The sequence below is a fragment of the Panthera uncia genome, chromosome E3, assembly GCF_023721935.1.
Source record: "Panthera uncia isolate 11264 chromosome E3, Puncia_PCG_1.0, whole genome shotgun sequence".
NCBI classification, from domain to species: Eukaryota; Metazoa; Chordata; class Mammalia; order Carnivora; family Felidae; genus Panthera; species Panthera uncia.
Genome location: NC_064815.1, coordinates 4620284 through 4640689, shown reverse-complemented (window position 1 = coordinate 4640689; position 20406 = coordinate 4620284). Strand labels below are relative to the sequence as shown.

At 46.8% G+C, this 20406-nt stretch overlaps 1 protein-coding gene across 2 annotated transcripts in view; it reads right to left on the bottom strand.

Annotated features, from left to right (window-relative positions):
• Nucleotides 1–20406, bottom strand: part of SNX29 (sorting nexin 29) — a 493130-nt gene that overhangs the window by 443296 nt on the left and 29428 nt on the right. For both annotated transcript variants that reach the window (XM_049638266.1, XM_049638267.1), the window contains exon 4: nt 9392–9516. In XM_049638266.1, the coding sequence (XP_049494223.1) occupies nt 9392–9516 (125 nt within the window). The remainder of the gene's footprint in view (nt 1–9391; nt 9517–20406) is intronic.

Below are 20406 nucleotides of genomic sequence, written 5' to 3'. Positions count from 1 at the left end.
ACCCTCCCCCCGCACATTCTCATTCTCTGTCTCTCGCTCAAAATAAAATAAACTTAAAAAAAATAAATAACATCTTTTTAAAATAATCACTTAATGAATGAAAATAACGAGCGTTGGCTAGAATGTGGACAAACTGGAACCCCCGCCTGTGGCCAGTAGGAATGAATGTACAATGAGGCAGCCGCTACAGAAAACAGCAATACAGCGTCTCTTCAAAAAGTGAAACATAAAATTACCACCTGATCCAGCAATTCTACTTCTGGGTATTTATCCAAAAGAACGGAGAGCAGGGATGCAAATAGTTCTGTCGACACCCACGTTCATGGCAGCATTACTACAAATAGAAGCAACCCCGGTGTGCAGCCAGAGATGAGTAAAGTGGGGTGTGTGTGTGTGTGTGTGTGTGTGTGTGTGTGTGCACGCGTACACAATGGAGTATTATTCAGCCTTAAAAAGGAAGGAAATTCTGAAATACTACAAAGGCGCAAACCCTGAAGACATTATGTTAAATGAAATAAGCCTTATCCGTGTGGAGTAGAAGTACACCTTACTTACAAGAAGTACTGAAGACACATTCATAGAGACGGAAAGGAGAATGGCGGGTGCCAGGGGCTGGGAGGAGGGACAATGGAGAGTCCGTGTTTAATGGGGATGGACTGTGAACAAGGGGAAATGAAAAGGTTCTGAGGTGAATGGTGGTGATGGTCGTACAATGTATACACTTAGAATGGTTACAACGGTCATCTTTAAGTTATATATGTTTTGCCACAATTTAAAAGCGAGAAGAGAAGTTTGAGTCGTTAGCGTTTGAGCGAGGGCTAGGGAGGAAGGAGGGTAATGGAAAGGTAAGAACGAAGTACACTTCCAGACTCGACAGCTTCAGGTCTGCAAAGACCAGCAGTGCCGTTCAAAATTTAGGATTTAACCATCTAAAGCGATCAATGAGCAATGAAAAGACAGAGGTACTGAAGACCTTCTCCCCCAGAGAGTCTAGCATTAACACTTTAGGGGCTGAATCATGAAGAGGTCCCAGAAGCCCCCCCGGCAGGGGCTGTGGCAGGAGGGGAACTCACAAGACTCGGGTCATGGTTTATCGACTGGATCCGAGTGTTGCAATGTCTTACCTGCCATCTCCATGTCAGCCCTGGGTGTGTGGCAGGGCTTAGAGGAAGGGCAGAGACAGACAAAGCAGGGAGGGGAGAGACCTTGGAAGCCATGACAAGGTGTGTGTCCTCCGGCCCCACTCTGAAAAGAACCGTGACAGAACTTCAAGTAGGAGGCAGGGGAGCAGGCTGGTCACTGAAGACACCCCCGCCCCCGCCTGGCACAACGTGCACAGCGGACTAGAGAAGATGGCAACGGATGGCAGAAGGATAAAACAGGGCAGAGGGGAAGGACAAGAAGGCTGCAAGGAAGCCCAGGGGCTGTCAGGAAAGCTGGGTGAAGGGCAGAGCCATTCGCTAAGCAAGGAATACAGGAGCAAATGGGGGAGGTCAGGAAGATTCCGTCCTGGAACCTGCGATGAGCCCGTGGTACATCCAAACAGAGACACGTAAAAGAGGGGGTCGGGGGAGGGAGAACTCTCAGTAATGAACACACGGACAGCAGTTTTCACCAAGGAATTCGGGCAGTACTTGTATGCACAGAAACAAGAATGAACGAAAGAATGAGAAGACGAACGATATTTAATATTTGAGGGTGTAGAAATGACAGAAGGATGCACAAAGCAGCAGTAAGTATGCCAGGACGTGGTGGCAGAGAGGGGGAGACTGTTTCAACCTCACAGGGTCCTTGCTGCCCACGGCTGCTGAACAGACAAGGAAATCAGACTTACGCTCTACAGGACAGGCAGATCCATAACAGCAGGTGCCACTCTGGTATGTCCTGAACCAAGCGTATGACCCTGTCACAGACCGCCAACACGTCACCTCATGACGATATGTTAGTGATTCACAAAAACAGCAAATTCCAAGGTTTTGCAGAGAAATGTCACCCGTGCAGTCTGAACGTGTCCCTCCAAGACTCCTGGCCCTAAAGTGATGGTATTAGGAGGTGGGGCCTTCAGGAGAACGCTTAGGCCAAGAAGGTGGAGGCCTTGTGGAATGGGATCACGGCCCTTAGGAAAGAGGTTCCAGGGTGTCCCGTGCTCCTTCCACCCCGTAAGAACACAGAGAGAGGCACCGGCTATGGAGCAGAGAAGGGGCCCTCACTCAACCATGCCGGCACCTTGATCCTGGACCTCCCAGCCTCTAGAACTGTGAGAAATAAACTGCTGTTGCTTCTAGGCTCCTCCGGCTGTGGTCTCTCGTTACGGCAGCCCAAGCAGACCAAGACAGGCACACGCTGCAGTGGGTCCGTCTCCGTTCTCCAGTAGAATGAAAAATAATTCCTTTTTCCACACCGCATTCCACATTGACAACTTTGGGCAAAACCCTCCAATCCCAAGCCAAGCCTATGCAGAGCTCTCTGCCGCTTTTAATTCATCTTTAGTAACTTTAAAAATCGATCTTTGCTCTCTTCCTTGGTAGCACTCTGGTACCTCAGAAATCACGAAAGATAGGACTGTGCAAATTGAAATATCGCATTTATGAATACATTTTTATTGAAGTACCTATATATTTCCCAAAAACTCTGCTAGGAGCTGGAAAGTCAAGAGGAAGTAAGACACACATGATACCCTGCAGTCCCAAAGCTTACCATCCAGTGGGGGTACACACATGTGAATACGGTGTGGTAAGGAAAAATGGAACCCCTGTCCTTTGTTCTCAAAGATGGGGATTAGAGAACTTGTTCTGCAAAGGGTCAAATACCAGATACTTTAGACTTTATGGGACCAACAGTCTCAGTCACAGCTGCCTAAAAGCCACCACACAAACTAAGTAGATAAACGCATGTGGCTGTGTTCCAATAAAACTTTATCTATAAAAAGAAGTAGCAGGACGTAGTTTGCTGACCTCTGCCCTAAGTGATCATAACTTATTACTTGCTGCTTAATTTACTCATGAATTCAAATGGGGGAAGGGAAAGGATCAGGATCTCTCAGAGAGCCCTCTTTCTGGAAACATACCATCATGAATAAAAGAGTAGGAGTTACAGAATCACAATCATGTGGACCTGAGTAAAAATCCCAGCTCTGTCACAATCATTAGTTCTGGAGCATTAAGAAAACAATTTCATTTCTTTGAGCCGTATTTTCTTCACCTATAAAACGGGGACACAATCATTCACTATGCACAGACGTTTCAAGAGTAAAATGAAATCAGGAACAGAGGGTCTAACAAATCCCCTGGCTCACGGGAGGTGCTCAGAATGAGTCACTAGCAAACAAGGAAGCCAGGCCTGTGGTCAGCCAATTGATTAAAAAGGAGAAAACATCCCAGTTTTGTTTCCAAGATTAACGTGCTATTCACAACTTTCCTCTCACTTCTGGAACACAGGCCTTTGACTTTTTTTTTAAGTTGTCTGGCTCTCCTCTACTGTTTAAGTTAGGATGTGTTTGGATGCGTGTCAAAAGAGATCCAACTCAAGATGGCTTAAACCATTAGGAAACGTTTAGACGTTTACACATCAAGTCCAGAGGTAAGGCAGGTCTGGAGTTGGTTAATTTAGAAGCTCAGTGACACTACCAAGGAACCAGGTACTTTCCATCTTTCTGAGCTGCTCTGTCCTCAGATCTGTCCCCCTTCATCACAAGATCATTGCCAAAGTTCCAAACATCACAGTCTCAAGCAACAACCCAAGGCCACAAAGTAAGTCTTCTCTCCTATTTCCGTTCAGGTGGCAATGAATTTTCTCAGAAGCCCACAGCAGACTTCTCCTTCCTTAACGGCGTCTTGGGTCTGTACTAAAAGCAGCTACTGGCAAGCTGATCATCATTACGGCTGGCCTGATCTGGTCTGGATTCACTGCCCCTGCAGCTAGCTCCAGGCCTGAAGCTCTTGGCCACCCAACATCTGAACAAAATCAGCATTGTCTCAGCAAGAAGGGCAGAACTGCTGGGGGAGGAATAACCAATGCCTGCTGTCACTATTCACACTGACCTGCCTCGCTGCAAGGCACATAGACTGCAGGCCCGGACTCTGAAAATGCAGACTCCCCTCTCGCCATCCCCAAATCAATCTTTTGTGGAGATAAATCCAGCCACAGATCAAAGAGGAAACAGTTCCCCCATACACAAGCAGGCTCTCACTTCTGGGGTTTAAATCCCAAAGATGACACACTGGGTAACCTCATCCCAAGCATCTCTGGGTCCCGCACAACCCACACGTCTGCACGATCTATTCGAGGAGATCTCAGCGAGGCTTGGACACTGTCCCACACCTGCAGACAATGCATGACAAGACAAAACTGAGCTGGTGGCATAACTGTGTGTAATCACGTCTGCCCTACCAACATTTCACAATTCAGGGATGTTTGGGTAAAAACTCCCCAAATCAAAAGACAAACAAATGAACCCTGAATGCTAAGCCAAAAACAAATCAAAAATGCCTAACAGACAAGCAAACTAGGGAATGGGGGGCGGGGGGGAGGGGGGCAGAGAGGTGGATGCAGGTGCTGGCTAAAAACCTCACAAAACTGGAGGAAATCTGCCTGCACAACCCCTGTCTCAGGCTACAGTTCATCACAGAAGGAAAACCTGACGCCTGACTTATAGGAAAGTAACCGAGATGGCCACACATGAAGGGCGCGATCTAGCAATAGAAAAAGGCACACACTCAAAGTGTCACTTCAAGGGGCCACTTTCTCATCTTTGAAAGAGGAGTCCAGACCACCTCTCCCACAAAAACAACTGAAAGCGCTAGGCAGTTATTTAACTGAAACAAAATTGAGGACCTGGGAGGTCCTGAGGACCTTGCTGCCCAGGCAAGACTTAAAGAACTCAGATCCCAAAGAGAAGGGAAGTCCACGGACAGTCCTACGCTTGGGGCCTTACTTCACCCTCGAGGCTTCTTCCGGCTACAGAGTTTCTGACGAGAAGCTAAACAGAGCTTTCAGAATTTCCACAAGGTCTGAAAGGAAAAAATTAGAGCTCAGAACCAGCAGACGAGGATGGAAACTGGTAAACAGCTCAGGGATCCAATGTGGGCTGGACGAAACAGTGTCCCCCGAAAATTCCTGTCCGTCTGAAACCACAGAATGTGACTTTACTTGGAAAAAGGATCTCTGCAGATGTAACTAGTTAAGTTGAGGTAATACTGGAGTAGGGTGGGGCTAAATCCCATTGGGCTGTTGTTCTAAGGAGAGAGGAGGACAAGGAGACAGAGACACAGAAGGAAGAGGCCACGGGAAGACACAGGCTCAGACTGGACTGAAGCAGCTACAACCAGGACCGCCAAGGACAGCAGACAACCACCGGAAGCTGGGCACGCATGCTCCCTCAGAGCATCCAGAAGGGACCAACCGTGCCAACACCCAGATTCTGGATTCCTGGCCTCTACAACCGGGAGACGATAAATTTCTCTCTGCTGTTTTGAGCCACCCAGGGTGTGGAAGTTTGTTATGGCAGCTCTAGGAAACGGAAATACGCTGGAAACCCCAAATACCTAGTCCTAGCAGTAAGGCAAAAGCAGAAATGGATCAGCCCTCGCAAATGCTGAAGCCCAGGCATGAAATGCTCAGTCCTCAGCAGGAGAAAACTGATCTTCCTCTACCGTACTTGCCTGAGCAGCAAGAGTGAATTCTCTCTGAAGAAAGAGAACATCATCCCAAGCTTCCAACAACACCTGGGACTCAGTCACATACACAACATACACAACACCTGGGACTCAGTCAAAACTACCAAGCACATGCCAAAGACAAGAATGCACTCAATATCAAGACGACAACAAAAAATAAGGGGCTTCTGGCGATAGCCAAGTGAGAAGTTAACAAATCCTCTCCCTAGAAAGCAAGTTTATAACTAGACAGAAATGAAAGAGACCACCATTCTGCACTCTGGAAACTGACTTCAGGGGTTTACCATCTGAGAAGTGTTTATGTTCGAAAACTGCTAAATTTCAGGTAAGAACAGCAAGAATGCTAACAACACAACACTATCTCAGCTGTCAGGGGCACAGTCAACAGTAAGTGTGGGCCCAGAGCCAGAGATCCTCAAGCTGAAGAAAAGCTAGAAATCCATCTTTCAGCACAAAATCTCATCATTTTTAAATGTTGAGAACTTTAAAAAAAAATTTTTTTAAGCACACTGTACAAGGACACCAGTTTCTAAACTCAGCCCAACGTGCACCCCAACCCCAGCTGAACAAACGCAGTCCTGCCTGGCAGACCCTCAGTACTATCGACTGTATTGTGATTTTCGACAGTATCATTTTGTTCAGTCATTACCTTGAACTCCGTTCTCCTCTCTTCAAAAGGTAATGTTCCTCATGTGTAAACAGAGCTACTGCAACAGCCTGTGGGTTAATTCACTGTTATCCTATTGTCCCCTGTCGCTTCCAGTCCAGTTAACTGGGCTACAGTGGTCTACAGAGGAGCAACAAAGGGCAGGGCACCAGGCCTCCTGCCTGAAGAGGGGGGAGCTGACAGCAGCCAGGAATCTGACATCAGTCTGACCTGGTTGGAAGCCTCAGCTATGCCATTTACTAGCTATGCAAAAGTGTGCAACTTATTCACTTATCTGATCCTCGGTGGCATCATCCGAAAAATAAGGGCATCATCACCCAGCCTGGAAAGGTGCTGCCAGGTTATCAAGCACCAGCTCTGGCAGCTCTGTGCCCAGGCCTGGGCTCTGCACGCGCTTTCTCATCAAGCCCCCACCACAAAACCGTGACCTTATTTTACACATGAGGAAATGGAAGCTCAGAGAGAGGATGTCCCAGGGAGCTCACGTGTGACGAGTCACAGAGCGGGATTTCTAGGGTCACACGTCTCTGGCTCTAGGGTCTGGTATTAACTGCAAAGCTACATAAAGGGCCCAGGCCAGCAGCCAGCAGGGACAAGGGAGCACAGTGACACTCATTCACATCCAACCCTCCTCTCAAGATTTCATTTTCTCCATTCCGCCTGCTACGGTCATTCCAATGGCTTTACAAACAGCTGTAAACAGCCACCAATCTGATTCATCCTGACTCCTGGCAGCTGAAAACCCACCACCACCACCCCCATATAAGGATTTAATAAAACGTTCAATAAGAGGAAAGAGGCTCTAATCAGCCAAAGACCAAGTGTACCAGTGACTGGTTAACTGCACCGCGACAAGACTGAAGGAAGCCCTTGGCAGCCACTCGCAGGCTAAGCCAGTTGGGTCTTTCCCCCACTCCTAATTGTCGGGAGGCCCGGAACCTCTTCCACGGCAGAAAGCAAAGCACAGACCCTGCTCACCGGCTGGGGTCTGTCCCGGATGCAGGTGCAGAAAGGGCGCTGAGACACCGGGAAGCGGCACGAACGAACGGTGGCCACAGCCTCACACGTGTGCTGGTGCTCCTCTGATCACCAGGCCCAAGTAAGAGAAAGACACGAATCCTAGTCCGGGTAGGGCCAGACAGAGCCATCCTGCACGGCCGAAGTTTGGAGCCCCCGTGGGAGGAGACGGAGGAAGAGTCTACGCGTTTAAAGGGTGTTGGGGAGAGGAGAGTAACTGGTTACACGGTGACTAGGCTCTAGGAACGGAGGCAGCCTCGGCGGAAGCCTCCAGACAGCCCCCCAGGGAGACGGAATGTATGTCAGCCTCACCGGTGAAAACAACGAAGACGCAGCAGGGGCGCTGCCCTAGGGTCTACCAGCCTTACCCTCAGGGCCTGACTCCAAAGCCAAGGTTGCCTCCCACCGGCCAGCGGCTGCCCTCGTCGGACCGAAGCAGACCCAAGGCCTCGTGGCCTACCCCACACTGGTTTCTCTCAAGTAGCTGCGCACAGACAGGGAAGAAGGAAACGAGAAGAAACACGAGGGCCCATCATGGTGAGGAGGACCGTGGGAAAAGGTACGTCCTCCAGCAGCTCATCAACCAGCCCAGAGCACTGAGCTGGCTGCGTGTGGAGGACAGAAGCCACCAAGACGGCAGAGGCCAACATCCTAGGTGACCAAGGCAGCAGGCGGTGGCTTCCACGAGGAATGAGGCCCTTGCAGGCGGCTCCTGTCTGACCCGGCCCCGTATGTCCCCAAATCTTAAAGAAGGGACCCAGGAGCACAGAAGAAAAATCGACAGTGATGGGAATCCCTCTCATGGCTGTCCCCTGACCCCAAGGGGAAGCACGTTCGCTCGTGAACAGGAGCAACTGGGGAGATGAACGACAGAGCTGAGAATCCAAGGAAGGCAGACACACAACACGAGGGAGAGGGAGGGGGAGAGACAGAGGGAGAGGCAGAGACCTGCCTTGTCTGGCAGAGAATTCCCATAGACGCCCCGGCCAGACACGGCGAGGGCCGATGGTCAGCTGTGAGCGAGGGGCCCTCCGAACATTTCAGTCAGCAGTGACATGCACGTCGCCACAGTGACAAGATTCAGGAACTCAGAGCAGCACCCACAAGCAGGGTCTGAAAGAACCTACTCTTTAAAATGTCCTGGAGGGGGGCCCCTGGGTGGCTCGGTCGCTTAAGCGTCCAACTTCAGCTCAGGTCATGATCTCACAGTCCTTGAGTTCGAGCCCCGCGTCGGGCTCTGTGCTGACAGCTCGGAGCCTGGAGCCTGTTTCAGATTCTATGTTTCCCTCTCTCTCTGCCTCTCCCTGTTCATGCTCTGTCTCTCTCTGTCTCAAAAATAAATAAACGTTAAAAAAAATTTTTTTTTAATAAAATGTCCTGGAGGAAGGGCAGAGTACGTATCTTATAGGAAATAAGATGCTTCTAGGTTCAGATCCAAAGCAAATCGCTTCGAACAGTTTCCTCATCTGCACAATGGAGAAAATAAGGTCCCTGCTACTCACAAGGCTGCCGAATGAGCTAACTGACATAAAAGACTGACGAGGTTCCAGGCTTGTGCAAACTGTTCCTATGTGTCAGTAGTCATTATTAACATTGGCCCGTCGGTCAGACACACAGGAGCAGGACACGCGGGAAATGCTCGGGCAACACGCATACGGACGGTAGCAGAGGCGTAAGCTCAGAGACCTGCTGTCGCTGTTGCTGAAGACAGACTTGACCGCGGAATGGCGTGCTATCCCCATGCACAAAATTAGAACACGTTGAGTTCCCAGCGATTGCCAGCCACGCTGGTCACATATGCACCTTGGCTGCAGCACCCCGAGCCCCCAGAGATGGCAACCCGCGGCTCCAAGGGGTCCGCAAAGGACAATGCCAATAGTGACTGCGGGTAAGACTTTCTCACTCGTGGATTTCTGCACCACCACGCTCCCCCCACCCCCGTCCCACACGATTAAAAAATAAATGAAAACTTTTTAAAAGCAGGGCAACAGAAAAGACCTCATCCTCTGCGCTGCATCAGGCCAAGCAGTACCTGTTTCTGTTTTGCTGGCGAAGCCTGCTGCCTGTTTGATTGCGGCCGCCGTGAGCGCCAATCCCCGGCTCCTCTTCAGGCCATGCTGCAGGACGGCCTCAAACTGGGCGCACAGACAGGTCACCCTGCAAGGGAACCAGTGATTCATCAGTCCGTCTGTGAAGGGAGACAGACAACCAGGGCAGCCCCAGCACCTCCGGGGAGGGGATGTGTCAGCGGTTGTAAAGCTCAGTGGGAAGGTACACACTGGACAGCTGGATTGGCAGTCAGGTAAGTGACACGGAATTGACTGGGGCCTCTCCACACACCTCTCCCCGTTTCTGTTCATTTCACATAAGTCCAGGAAGCCCCACAAAGTCTGGCCATATTCATCAGACTCCTGAACGCATAGTAACAATTCCCAGGAAACAAGGGAAATGGAATTGGTGCCAGCCATCAGAGGAGAAAAGAATAAAATCCAATTTAAAAACAGATCAGTTAGGCTTAGGGAGGGGCTGGCTGCTAACTGTATCCAATTCACAAGTTCCAACTCTAATTCATATCACATGTACTTTAAAGAATTAGATTATCTTTGAAGAGATTGAATGCACCAGCCTGCCAAATTGGAAACATTGTATAATTTCATGGCCTGTTACATACACTAAAAAAATAATATGAATTCTGATTCTTGTTCTTTATTTTGTTGCAAGAATATTGTGAAGTCAGATCCAGAGTTAATGGAAAGAATTTTCAATTAAGTTACAACTACTGTGGATTCAATTAAATTTATTTCTCAATAACCACGGAAATAGTTTCAAGATCATGTTGGCAAAGAGAGGAGGTCACAGCTACTATGTCCTATTCTTAACAACCATCCCAGGGCTCTCGGGCCCCAAGGCCCATCGGGTCTGTGGACTTCAGAGACCCTTCCATTCACTCATACAACATACGTTAAAAAATCCTGAACTCCTCTGTGCCAGGCTCTATTAATCTAGGCTCTGAGGATACAAAGACATACCAAGGTCTCTGCCTCACCACATTTGCATGGTTCTAACAGAGGGAGATATACAAACTAAGCAGACCATTTCAGTTATGAGAACTTTGAAGAAAATAAAACAAGACGAGGTGATAGGTGGAGACGTCAGGAACAGGCTCAGATTCGGTGGCCCAAATGGAGGTAACCTTGGAGTTACGACCCGGATGTGACAAGACATAGCAGGCTGGGCAGGGGGACCCAGTGCAAAGGCCCGGAGGCCATCACCATCTGGCTCAACCTTGCCTAACTTCAGGCGTCTCCTGATCCACTCACCTCTACACCTGTAGCAATAATACTCCAAGAGTTTATTGCTCTGTGGGTGGTAAAATATTTTCATAGCCATTATTTCATTAACTCTTTCCACCAACATTATGATACAGGTGGTATTACCTCCATTTTACACCTAAAAAAAAACAGGCTAAAGACATTTCAGAGACAGTAACATGAGTACCTAATAAGCAGCAATATAAGACAGTACATAATTAACAACATCTGTACTCCAGTCCTGCCCAAGCCTGAACTGATCCAAGGTAGTTTCCAATACACCCCATACCAAGACAAACATGCTTATTCTAAGACAAATGTCCTCTCTCTCCCATACCCCACTTTTACTCGAGTCCTCTGCCTGCACCAGAAAACCCTAACAGAGCATCAAATACCCAGCATTCATACATTCACTCTCCAGCCTGTGCTCATGACAGACATCACTAATCCATCCCAGCATTCCAGGCGACCACTGCCAATGATCAAAGCTGGCCCTCCACAGGAAAGAAACCTATGTGGCATCCCAAACCGAACAAGTGTCTTCAACTACGCTGGTTTCCAGCTCCTACCTTGGCTCTCCTGCAACTGGCTCAATGTCTGGTACACAGGACTTGCTCCCTAAATCCTTTCTCAGCGGGCAGGTAAATGAGTAAATAATCTTGAACCCTGAGTCCCAGATTACTCCCCCACACTGGAACAACCCTCTTTGCTGGGCAGATGTCACCCTTAAATATGAGCTGTGCCTATGCCAGTCTCTCTGCAAGTTTACCCAGGCACACATTTAAGGGCTTCCTGAAAGCTGGGACACCTAGCAAAACTATCTAAATTCCACAGCAGGGGCGCCTGGGTGGCGCAGTCGGTTAAGCGTCCGACTTCAGCCAGGTCACGATCTCGCGGTCCGTGAGTTCGAGCCCCGCGTCAGGCTCTGGGCTGATGGCTCGGAGCCTGGAGCCTGTTTCCGATTCTGTGTCTCCCTCTCTCTCTGCCCCTCCCCCGTTCATGCTCTGTCTCTCTCTGTCCCAAAAATAAATAAAAAACGTTGAAAAATAAATAAATAAATAAATAAATTCCACAGCAACCAAAAGACGTATGGCAAAATGGAGCCCAGCCAAAGCCCTATCCCGGGAGGAATACACCAGAATTATTATTCTCCATAATAAACCACAGCCTGTACCTTTAAACAAATTATCGGCAAATATGGTAATGAAATCAACAATCCCTGTTAGTTTGCTTGGTTCTAGTGCACAAGTCAGTAACTGCCCCGCCAACTCTAGATAATATCTGGCCCCTAAAGAGAATGGAATGCAGGTGAACAGCACAGACCCAGTCCCCAAGGCTCAGGTTACATCATCAGTATTACCTTCCAGATGCAGACATGTCACAATCAACCTAATGCAGCAGAAAACCCACAGGGGGTACTAATCCTATAATTAATTCATTGCGATGACCGCCTTGCCAAAGGCCATTCTGTTTATCACCCTCCCCATGTCCCCTTTTCACTTCCCATTCTACCTGACCTTGTACCTACTGGTCATTCAAGACTTGGCTCGAGGGTCCCCTCCACCAGGAAGCCTTCCTGAGGGCTTCTCATTCTGACCTTCTTTCTAGTACGGCACTTGACCAACCTCTCTGTTAATGAGCTGCTTCCTAGAGCTGTCTCCTCTCACTAACTTGAGCTCCCAGACACCAGGGATCGTGCCTCATGCATCTTCCGTGTCCCGGTATGTAGCACAATGCCTGTCCCAGTATGTGGCACAAGTGTGGTAACCGTGGCCAAAATGGTGCCTCCCCTGGGGGACTCAGAATACAGACTTGCACATTCAGGCGAGAGACGCGTCTCAGGAGATGTTGTACAATTCGTATTTCGGGTCCAGGTCGGTTGAATCAGGCAGAACACACTCGTCCAACCACACGCATCTCCACCTCGTTAACGCATGGCAGACACACTACAGGCGCTGATTTATGACCTCACACCCTAAGGCTTCCATTTCTTCTCATCTTTACTCATTTCTATGTTAATTCCTGCAAAGCAAAGGGGCACCTGCTTGAGTGGGGCTCTTCATTTTCTCAGCTTGGTCTCTCCTATTTCCCAGAATGCTCTCTGCTAAATGCTTTCTGGCATCACTGTGGTGGGCTGGCTGCCTCCATGGCATTTCATCACATCCAACTTCTAATGTAAGTCAGCGAATTGGGCATGTTTTTAATTAAGTGGGGGGACTTAACAGCAAATGTTTTCAGATTTTTAAAAACTTTTTAACGTTTATTTTTGAGAGGAAGAGTGCAAGTAGGGGCAGGGGGTGCAGAGAGAGAGGGAGACACAGAATCCGAAGCAGTTCCAGGCTCTGAGCTGTCAGCACAGAGCCCAACGTGGGGATTGAACTCACAAACTGTGATATCAAGACCTAAGCCAAAGTCAGACACTTAACTGACTGAGCCACCCAGGCACCCCTGTTTTCATTTTTTTATTGATTTTTTTTTAATTTACATCCAAATTAGTTAGCACATAGTACAACAATGGTTTCAGGAGTAGATTCCTTAATGTCCCTTACCCATTTAGCCCACCCCCCCCAACAACCCCTCCAGTAACCCTCTGTTCTCCATATTTAAGAGTCTCCCTGTTTTCATATTTTTAAAATCACCAATCAAGAGGCACCTGAGTGACTCATTCGGTTGAGCATCCGACTTTTTTTTTTTTTTAACATTTATTTATTATTGAGAGACAGAGAGACACAGAGGGTGAGCAGGGGAGGGGCGGAAAGAGGAAGACACAGAATCTGAAACAGGCTCCAGGCTCTGAGCTGTCAGCACAGAGGGTGACATGGGGCTTGAACCCACAAAACGGTGAGATCATGCCCTGAGCCGAAGTCAGTCGCCCAACCAACTGAGCACCCAGGTGCCCCAGCATCCAACTCTTGATTTCGGCTCAGGTCATGATCCCAGAGTCATGGAACTGAGCCCCACATCAGGCTACACACTAAGCATGGAACTCACTTGGGATTCTCTCTCTCTCCATCTCTCTCCCTCTCTCTACCTCTCGCTCCCGCTCTCTCTTTAAGATAGAAAAAATTTTTAAATTTAGGGGCACCTGGATGGCTCAGTCGGTTAAGCATCCAACTTCAGCTCAGGTCATGATCTCGTGGTTCGTGAGTTCAATCCCCACACTGGACTCTGTGCTGATGCTCAGGGCCCAGAGCCTGCTTCGGACTCTGTGTCTCCCTCTCTCTCTGCCCCTCCCCTGCTGATGCTCTATCTCTCTCTCTCAAAAATAAATAAAACATTAAAAGAAATTTAAATAAAAAGCACCAGTCAAAAAAAAAATCACTTCAGGTTTTTACGCATACAACTGTTTACCAGATGAAGAGATACATCGACTGTGGTGTATCGATACAGAACACTGCTCAGCACCCCCTACAAAGGGGTGAAAAACTGACACTACAACGAAGATGAGCCTTGGAAACACTATGCTAAGAGAAAGAAGTCAGACCCAAAAGGCTACACAGTGCAGGATTCCATGAAACGCTGAGAAAAGGTAAATATATACAAACCAAAAGTCAATTCGTGGTCGCCTAATGCTGGAATCAGGGGTTAACTATAAATTGGCACAGGAGGAAACTTTGGCACGATGAAAATGTCCTAAAACTATATTGTGGTTAATGGTCGCACAACTCTATAAAAGTACTGAAAAAAAAAAATCACTGCATTGTACCCTTACAAGAGGTAGATTTGTATGGTATGTATATTAGACTTCAAAAAAGCTATTTAAAAAGAAAAAAAAAAAAAAAAACGGTCCTCAAGGTGCTCAGTAAAGCTTGATAAAAGGAGTTCATGTATGGAAAATCAAATAGCCTGCTCCGGCTGAATGTGAAAGTTATCTACCACCAGCACAGGGGGACACGGCATGAGCTTAACTAGTTTACTGCTGAAATTCCGCAAGCTGCAAACTCTATTTCAAGACTCCTTAACCTGCCACATCAATCTACAGTAAGATTCTTAAGAATCGTCTACTTTTTTATGGCAAACGTTAGAACAACAGACAGGATCAACAATAAAAGTAACCTTATGAAGGAGGGCACATTGCAAAGCGCTCCTTTCACGTGTTAGAGGAACCTTTTGGAGAAAACCAAGTACAGTTATGAAAATGGACTGGATTATCCTCATGTGGAAAGCTCCAATGTCACCTGGAGTGGAGTCAACTGTACCCCTAAAAATCAGGCAATTAACAGCATCAGCCCTGTGCCAGATTGAAGGCAGCACGATCATCACCAGCCTTACTACGGCAAGGCCGTGACATGACAACCATTTGCAGCGGCTATGCTCTGTATTTGTGCCTTATGAACTAACTTTTCCAAAGGGCACATCCTGTAGCCTGTGAATTTCACTGGCAAAGACCAGTCCTCCGCTGCAATCTACAAGTCGGATAAAGATTTACAAATGAAAATATTCGGAACACATTATCTGCACCTGTGGAAAGTTAAAAAAACACCTAAAGAGCTGACACGGGGAACTAGTTGAATGAACAGTAACAGAGCATATCGTCAAATGCTATTTAGCCCTTAAAACTCATACCAAGAGTTTCTAGTGAAGACCCACAGGTTTAAAACATAAAATGAAAAGTAAGCGGGATATAAAACTACATACTAAGTATGTTCCCAACTATGCTAAAAAAAAAAAAAAAAAAATCCTAAAGGGAATTAGGTGAAAAAAATTAAGAGCCACTTGGCAAAGGAATTACTGCTGATGTCTTTCTTGCCTTTATGCTTTCCGGAACTTAGCTCCTTTCCAAAATAAGCATTAAAGAAATATTCTTGTCTCAAAAACCAGAAATATTGCTACCTTGAGCTACAACAAATGAAGAAATACGATTTAAAAGTTATGATGAGGAAAAAGTGTACAACTATTTTATTTTAAATGCTAATAGAGAACTTGAAATACATTTCTTTTTAAGTTTAGATCATAATGTTAAGCAAAAAAAAAAAAAAGAATATCTACAAAAAGATTTTAAAAAGTGTTTCTAACCCACAAATAAAAAATATGCAGGGGCACCTGGGTGGCTCAGTCACTTAAGGATCCGAGTTTGGCTCAGGTCATGGTCTCACGGTTCTTGAGTTCCAGCCCCACTTCAGGATTCATCATCCTCTGCCCTCCTGAGATTCTCTCTCTCTCTCCCTCTCTGCCCCTTGCTCACTCATTCTCTCTCTCTCTCTCTCTCTCTCTCTCTCTCAAAAGAAGAAAAAGAGGGGCACCTGGGTGGCTCAGTTGGTTAAGTGTCTGACTTTGGCTCAGGTCATGATCTTGTGGTTCACAAGCTCAAGCTCTGCTCAAGCTGAGCTGACAGCTCAGAGCCTGGAGCCTGCTTCAGATTCTGTGTCTCCCTCTCTCTCTGCCCCTTTCTGGCTCACGCTCTGTCTCTCTCTGTCCTTCAAAAGTACATAAATGTTAAAAAAAAAATTTTTTTTTTGTAAAAAAAGAAGAAAAAGAAAAGATGCTCAAGGGGAACCTGGGTGGCTCAGCTGGTGAAGCACCTGACTCTTGATTTCAGCTCAAGTCATATTCTCATGGTATAGGAGTTTGAGTCCTGCATCAGGCTCCACACTGACAGTGTGCAGCCTGCTTGGGATTCTCTCTCCCTCTCTCTCTGCCCCTTCCCTGCTCGCTCACTCTCTCTCTTTCAAAAATAAATAAATAAACTTTAAAAAAAATAAAAACTAGTAGAATTAAAAAACTAAAAGTAATTAGAACAATTATTGGAACCGTAACTTGGAAAGGGTTCGGCCAAGAGAGAAAATGCAGAAGCAGAACGTTACATAGGATTCAATTTTTGTAAAACAATAGCAATAAAACCTGTGTTTTATTTGTAAAAATTCTGAGAACATGGAGAAAACCGCAGAACCAATAAATCTCGGTCATGAACACAAGGTACCCAGAGGGAGGGAAGGGAGTAAAAAAGAGAACAAAAAAAAAAGTTGACACAGAACCAGAAAAAAAAAATGCAAGCCTGGTAAGGGCGAAAACTCACAAGGCAATAGTTTTCAAGACAGTGTTAAGTGTGAGCATTTGAGGGTGTAAAAAGAAAGTAAAAAAAATCAAATGTATGTTCTACCAGAAGAGCGAGAAATCAAAACAATAAGCAATTCTTAAATGGGTTAAATCGTAATTTCTGACCATTTTCACAAGTTACTAACACCAACACAGGATCTGTCTTCTCTGGGGTGGACAGACCTCCAGCTCTCTCCAGAAGCAAACATTATCCCGGCTTCTCCCGGTAGAAGAGACGTTTCAAAATCAGGAACAGGGGCTGGCAGCTGGGAAGGAAATCAGCTGAAGGGGCTGGTGACATTAAAAGGGAAAAAGAACGGAGACGAGAGTCCCTAGATGCAGAAGGAGGGAATAAATGGGAAATGAGACACAGAAGGGGCATTAAGCCAGTGGCCCATGGGTCTCCAAGCCTGGTGGGAACCCACAGTCTGGGAGAAAGAAAACTTCACGCCGAAGCCTGCTTTCAAACAAAAGGGAACAATTGAAAACCAGTTTGTTCTGATTTCTGGCCGCACCTTAGAGCCAGAGAACGGACGTCTCATCCTCCGTGTCCAGTCAGCACCTCAGGCTTATCAAGGCTCAGTCACAATGCTTCTCGATCCTTCCGTCTCTCCTCCCAAGAGCACTCCCTCCACCCAGCCCCACTATCCCCTGCTCCCCGGGCCCCATCGCACCCAGCCATCCCCCCCACCTCCTCGGGAAATGCAGATCTGACTATATTGTCCTTTATTTCTCTCTCACCCACGCCACACTTTGCCATGGCATACAGTCCATGACACAATTTCAGAAGGGACACAGATGAACATTTCTATGTTAATCACTTCAATGCATCAAGAAAATCTATAACCAGCCGTCCGTCTTTGATATCACTGATGCCGTTACTTAGGACAAGACCAGAGTCATAAGGCAGGGCCTTCAAATTCCACCACAAGCCAACACCTGGCTCAGACGGTATAGAGAAATGGCAAAAACTGTGAAAATGGTATGCAAATAGCCACAGCCTAAGAAATGATACCCTAACTGGGGTGCCTGGGGGGCTCAGTCAGTTAAGCATCCAACTCTTGATTTCGGCTCAGGTCGTGATCTCACGGCTCATGAATTCAAGCCCCATACTGGGCTCTCCGCTGACAGCGTGGAGCCTGCTTGGGACTCTCTCTTCTTCTCTCTGGCCCTCCACTGCTCTCTCTCTCTCAAAATGAATTAAAAAAAAAAAAAAAAAAAAAAAAGAGGGGCACCAGGGTGGCTCAGTCAGTTGAGCGTCTGACTTCAGCTCAAGTCATGATCTGGTGGTTCATGAGTTCGAGCCCCATATCGGGCTCACTGCTGTCAGCCTGTCGGCACACAGCCCGCTTTGGATCCTCTGTCCCCCTTCTTTCTGCCCCTCCCCTACTTACGCTCTCCCTCTCAAAAAATAAATAAAACATTAAAAAAAAAACAATTTAGGGGCACCTGGGTGGCTCGTCAGTTAAGCAACAGACTCTTGGTTTCACCTCAGGTCATGATCTCACCGTACAGGAGTTCGAGCCCCAGGTCAGGCTCCGCACTAACAATGCTTGGGATTCTTCTCCCCCTCTCTTTCTGCCTCTCCCCAGGTCCTGCTCAATCGCTTGCTCTCTCTCTCTCTCTTTCAAAATAAATAAATAAACTTAAAATAAAATAAGATTTAAAAAAAAATAAAGAAAAACAATGATATCCTAATGGATAAAGTTCAAACACCTAGTGACTTTCCAGATCACCTCCCAACACCTACAACACATCATCCACAATCCCCCCTTTTGCTCATGCCTGCCTCCACCTTCGCACTTGCTACTCCTGCTGCTGGAATTCCCATTCTTCCCATGTGACCACTAAAGACCCAGTACTCACCTCTCACGTCTATACTATGTAATTGTTACTACAGGCCTCCTTGACTGTCCGCAATTTACATGCCCGTCTCCTGGACTCAATCGGAGAAACATCTCGTCCAGTTTACATCCCTAATGCCAACACAGTAGTCTACCGATAGATAACTGTGGCATAGAGGAATTAATGAGCGATCATTCTAGCCTTTCGTTTCCAAATTGGCCCAAACACTGGTATGTCAAGTCATAGGGAGACAATGTATTGAGTTTTAGTAAGTTCTTACTGGCTGTGCCAAGCAAACATTGTTATATACAAGGAAGCGGGGACCATGATTATCATCTGATGTTCCGGGTGATACAACAGAGGCCTAGAGAAGATAATAAAGTCCAAAATTACACGGCTGGTAATTGGTGATTTGTGGCTGGGTGGGCCTCTCACGTCAGAGCTTAGACTTCAGGCTCATGGCCTCTCTCTGCTATCGGGACAGTGATGATGATGGTGATGGTGATGACAGTGCTTGCATATTGTTTCCCCTGGGCCAAGCACTATTGTCAGTGGCTATAAACAATACAAATATTTATTGATATTCAGACATGGAAATGTGCTCAGATTTGCTAAATGCCCTAGAGTTCCCCTATAGCTAAAAATAATCTTTTTCCAAAAAGAAATCAATTCATTTGATCACTACAGTAAAATAAAAGAATATACAACATGAAAAAATATATATATACAGGGGCGCCTGGGTGGCTCAGTCGGTTAAGCATCCGACTCCGGCTCAGGTCATGATCTTGCGGTTTGTGGGTTTGAGCTCTGTGTTGGGCCCTGCGCTGACAGCTCAGAGCCTGGAGCCTGCTTCGGATTCTGTGTCTCCCTCTCTCTCTGCCCCTCCCCTTCTTGGGCATGCTCTCGCTCTCTCTCAAATAAATAAATGTTAAAAAAAATTATTTATACACACACACACACACAAACACACACACACATAATGTGGAACCACCTACTACAGATCCTCAAAGTGGAAATGAAGTACTCAGGAGGATAGAAAATCCAATTAATGAACCCCAAGATTTTTTGCAGGATGAGAAGAATTAAAACATCCAGGCAACACCTCAAACTAATAGCTAGGGAAGAAACCCATGACAAACTGAAGACAAAAATCACATGATGAACAAGACCTTTAAAAGAAGAAAAGGAATGCCTGACAAAGCCATTTGGTTTCATAAGTGTCCAGAGGAATCCATAACGACAGTTTTCAACTGTGCTGAGAATAACATTAAGGAACAGCAAAGGTCAGCTGGTTTTGTTTTGTATCTTCCTGAAAAGTTCACGAACGTTTCTAACTCTTCACAGGTAAAGAAAAATCACCAAAACAAATCACTCTTCCCTGGCAAGCTTTGAAAGGAGAAGAAATGCTCCTTTCTCTGACTTCTTCTGACAACATTCCCTGAAAGGATCACAAAAATGTACATTTCCTAAATGTTCTGAGACAAATACTCAAAGCCAACCCATTGCCACCCATCACGGCAAAGAGACCCAGTGCGCAGAGAATATTTACCAAGTGTCCGGACACTTTACATAAAATTACAACGACAGTAACAATAGCTACCAATTTCTGGAAACATACTAGCTGTTCGGCTTCACATGAACTGACTCAGAGCTCTACTGAGTCGATAAAGTTACTGCTGTTCCCATTTACAGATGAGGACGTTGAGGCACAAGAAAGTCAAAACTTGCCCACAGTCCAACATGACTGGGGACTGGCGACAAGAGGATTCAAACTGAGCTCCAATTCCCACACTCATCCTGCCGGCCCCAAGTTTGGGTCGCTGCCGATAATTCCAATGGACACCTTCCAGACGGT